This window comes from Phalaenopsis equestris, unplaced genomic scaffold (assembly GCF_001263595.1).
Source record: "Phalaenopsis equestris unplaced genomic scaffold, ASM126359v1 Scaffold000002, whole genome shotgun sequence".
Taxonomy (NCBI): domain Eukaryota; kingdom Viridiplantae; phylum Streptophyta; class Magnoliopsida; order Asparagales; family Orchidaceae; genus Phalaenopsis; species Phalaenopsis equestris.
In genome coordinates, this window is record NW_018164444.1 from 58168583 (window position 1) to 58171749 (window position 3167).

The window sequence follows — 3167 nt, forward strand, 5'->3', positions numbered from 1 at the left end:
CGTAATCGATATCCAAAAGATCGAATGTAGCCATTTGGGGCCACGCCGCACTAAAAAATCGGCCCCAAACACCTTAAAATGAAATAAGCAAATGAGCTTTTCTCCGGGAACGTTCGCCTGCAACTCTCCTCACCAGGCGAGGATTAGAATGATCAAATCGCTTAAAATCCCCCTTGGGAATTGGTTCATGGCACCTCCTACTCGATTCCGGTTCCTCTGTACGCTGCGAAGCACTACTGCAACCCTCACCGTTCTCCCCACCGACGGTGCAAACCCCGCCGAGTGCCACCTGAAGCACTTAACGAATCATCTCCGGTATGGATGGACGGAGGCAGCCCTAAAACTGGCCAAAACCCTAATTCATTCCCATCGGGATCTCTTCCCTTCTCCCATCCATCTCTATCAATCACTCGCCATGAACTGCCCCGCAGTCTCCTCCCAAGCTGCCTCTCTGGTTGTTTCAGCCTGTGCGCAACTCCGCCTTGGCGATGAAGGCCTCCATCTTATATCTCTACTGTCCACCGATCGCCGGGAACACTTTCCCTCTATCTTCTCTTGCAAACAGTTCCTGGAGACCTTAGTTTCAGACCGTCGCTACTCCGATGTGTTATCTTTGTTCTCCCAGATTCTTACAGTCGGTGTTCGACCCGATATTTTCACCTACAATAAAGCAATTGAAGCGACCGTGAAGATGGGAGACGTGTATGGAGCGCTTCAATTGATGAACCAGATGGATAAGAATGATGGGATTCATCCAAATGCTTTCACTTTCAATGTTTTGATTTCCGGTATGTGGAAGGAGCGGCGGACAGAAGATGCTAAAAAGCTGTTCGATGATTTGCTGAAGCGCAAGGTGTTACCGAATCTTGTTACCTACAATACAATGATCGATGGGTATTGCAAGATTGGGGATTTAGATGAGGCTTTTAGGGTTCGGGACCAAATGAGGGATGGTCTTGTTGAGCCAAATGTTACCACATTCAATTCTCTGCTTTGGGGACTGTGTCATGCTGGTAGGATGGATGAGGCTGAGGATTTGTTGGTGGAAATGAAAATCAAAGGCCTGACTCCTGATGGATTCACTTACAGTACTCTTTTTACAGGGTATTTGAGTTCTGGTAAGAAAAAAAACTCAATTGATCTTTTTGAAGAGTGTGTTAGAAATGGCGTGCAGCTTGAGCCACATTCCTGTGGAGTTTTGCTGAGTGGACTTTGCAAGACTGGAAATGTCTCGAAAGCAGTGGAGGTCCTGGGAAGGATGATGAACATGGGTTTAGTTCCAACTACTGTAATATACAATTCTATCATAGATGGTTACTGCAGGATTGGGGATATGCATGGAGCCTTCTCAGCATTAAAGACGATGAAATCTTTGGGATTGAAGGTTAACCACATAACATACAACTCACTGATTAATGGAATGTCCAAGTTGCAGAGGATGGCAGATGCAGAGAAGTTACTGGAGGAGATGAAAGAGAACGGGGTGTCTCCTACGATAGAGACGATGAACACTTTACTTGATGCATATTCTCGAGCCGGTCAATTCACAAGATGTTTTGAGATTATTGAGGAGATGGAAGAAAAAATGTGTCTCAAACCTAATGTTGTCTCTTATGGATCTCTAATAAATGGGTTTTGCAAGTGTGGAAAGCTTCATGAGGCAGAAGCTATCTTTGAAGATATGTTGATCAGAGGTATCAAGGTTAATGAAAAGATATACAACATGCTTATTGATGCATACAGTACTAATGGCAATTTGACGAAGGCCGACATGTTAATTCTTGAGATGAAGAAGGTTGGTGTTTGTCCAAGCATTGTTACATATAATTCTCTCATTAAAGGTCTCTGTGGAAGAGGACGCTTGTCTCGCGCTGAAGAACTAATCAGCGAGCTAAGAAATGAGGGTGTGAGCCTTGATGTCATCACATACAACACATTGATGGCTGCATATTGCAATTCGAACGATATTCAGAGAGCTATTGATTTATTCAAAGAGATGGAAAAGGTTCAAATCAAACCCAATTTGGCCAGTTATCAAATTTTGGTAAGTAAAATGTGCATGGATGGAAGAATACAGGATGTTGATGATCTATATCAGGACATGTTACAGAATAACATTAACCTTGACAAGCATCTGTATAGCATTATGATATCTGGTTATGCCGGAATCGGAAATCAGTCTATGGTGCTTACCCTGCAGGAAGAGATGAAGAAGAGTGGAATAACCCTTGATGAAATGGGCCATAATTCCATTGAAGAAAGCAGGGGTGCTGAACGCCAGATATGAGTCAGGGTCCAATGTGAAGTTTATATGCTGATAACATATAATTTCATGCATGTTAGTGCCTCATGAGCTTGTTTCCAATGCCTCTATTATCCATTCTGATACTTGACTATCGTGATACTTGGATTATGAGGAGAATGGTTGGAGAAGTACTTGCTCTCTTAGGTACCATTTGGGGCATTTTTTTACGTGTATCACGTTTTCAAAACGCCGACGGATTGTTTGATTATTGCGTTCGGTGGGCGGATCTGGAAACGCGCGGGCGAGATAGGAGTTATTTTTGAATGATCGCGGTCGCGGGATCGACTATTCAGTCCGAGTTTCTTTACAGATAATTACCCTGCCGCCCTTTCAATCTCGAACCCGCGTCTCTCTCCTTGCCCTAGCTCTGCGATCAATCTCCCTCCCCAACACCTCTCCTGCCCTTAGCATTGCTTTTCTTATCTCCCTTGTCACTCGGTGCTCCGGTTATGTTTCTCTGTAAGTTCCAACTATTTTTGGCTTTGTGTTGGAGTTCATTAAACGTAGTTCGGGACATACGCCGTATGAATTTTAAAATGAATATTATCATTTAAAAAGAATGCTAATTATTTTTGTCCTTTTGTAGTGTACTGTTGATACTCGCTGTTATGTGAGGTGTGTATCTTATTTTTTCGATTATTTTGAAGTGGCTTTTTACTTCTCAAAATGTCAAATATCTATGACAGTGATTATTTTGAAGTGGCTTTTTACTTCTCAAAATGTCAAATATCTATGACAGTTCTCTTGCAAACAATAGTTCTGCAATGAAGCGGAATGATTATTCATCCACAATCAACTGCAAATCAACTGTTTTTCAATAACACAAACTAAACAACCAACCAGCTTATCTGGATCAGCTTAT

At 42.6% G+C, this 3167-nt stretch overlaps 1 protein-coding gene across 1 annotated transcript; it reads left to right on the forward strand.

The window, feature by feature from the left end:
* The first annotated feature begins 49 nt into the window (after positions 1-49).
* On the forward strand, positions 50-2883 carry LOC110039412 (pentatricopeptide repeat-containing protein At5g12100, mitochondrial-like). Its single transcript, XM_020744461.1, has one exon. The coding sequence runs from the start codon at positions 92-94 to the stop codon at positions 2285-2287; it is 2196 nt and encodes a 731-aa protein (XP_020600120.1). The 5' UTR covers positions 50-91; the 3' UTR covers positions 2288-2883.
* The last annotated feature ends 284 nt before the right edge of the window (positions 2884-3167 follow it).

Excerpts from the sequence above, each read along its gene's own strand:
- LOC110039412 (XM_020744461.1), top strand. The coding sequence starts at position 92 with ATGAGCTTTTCTCCGGGAACGTTCGCCTGCAACTCTCCTCACCAGGCG.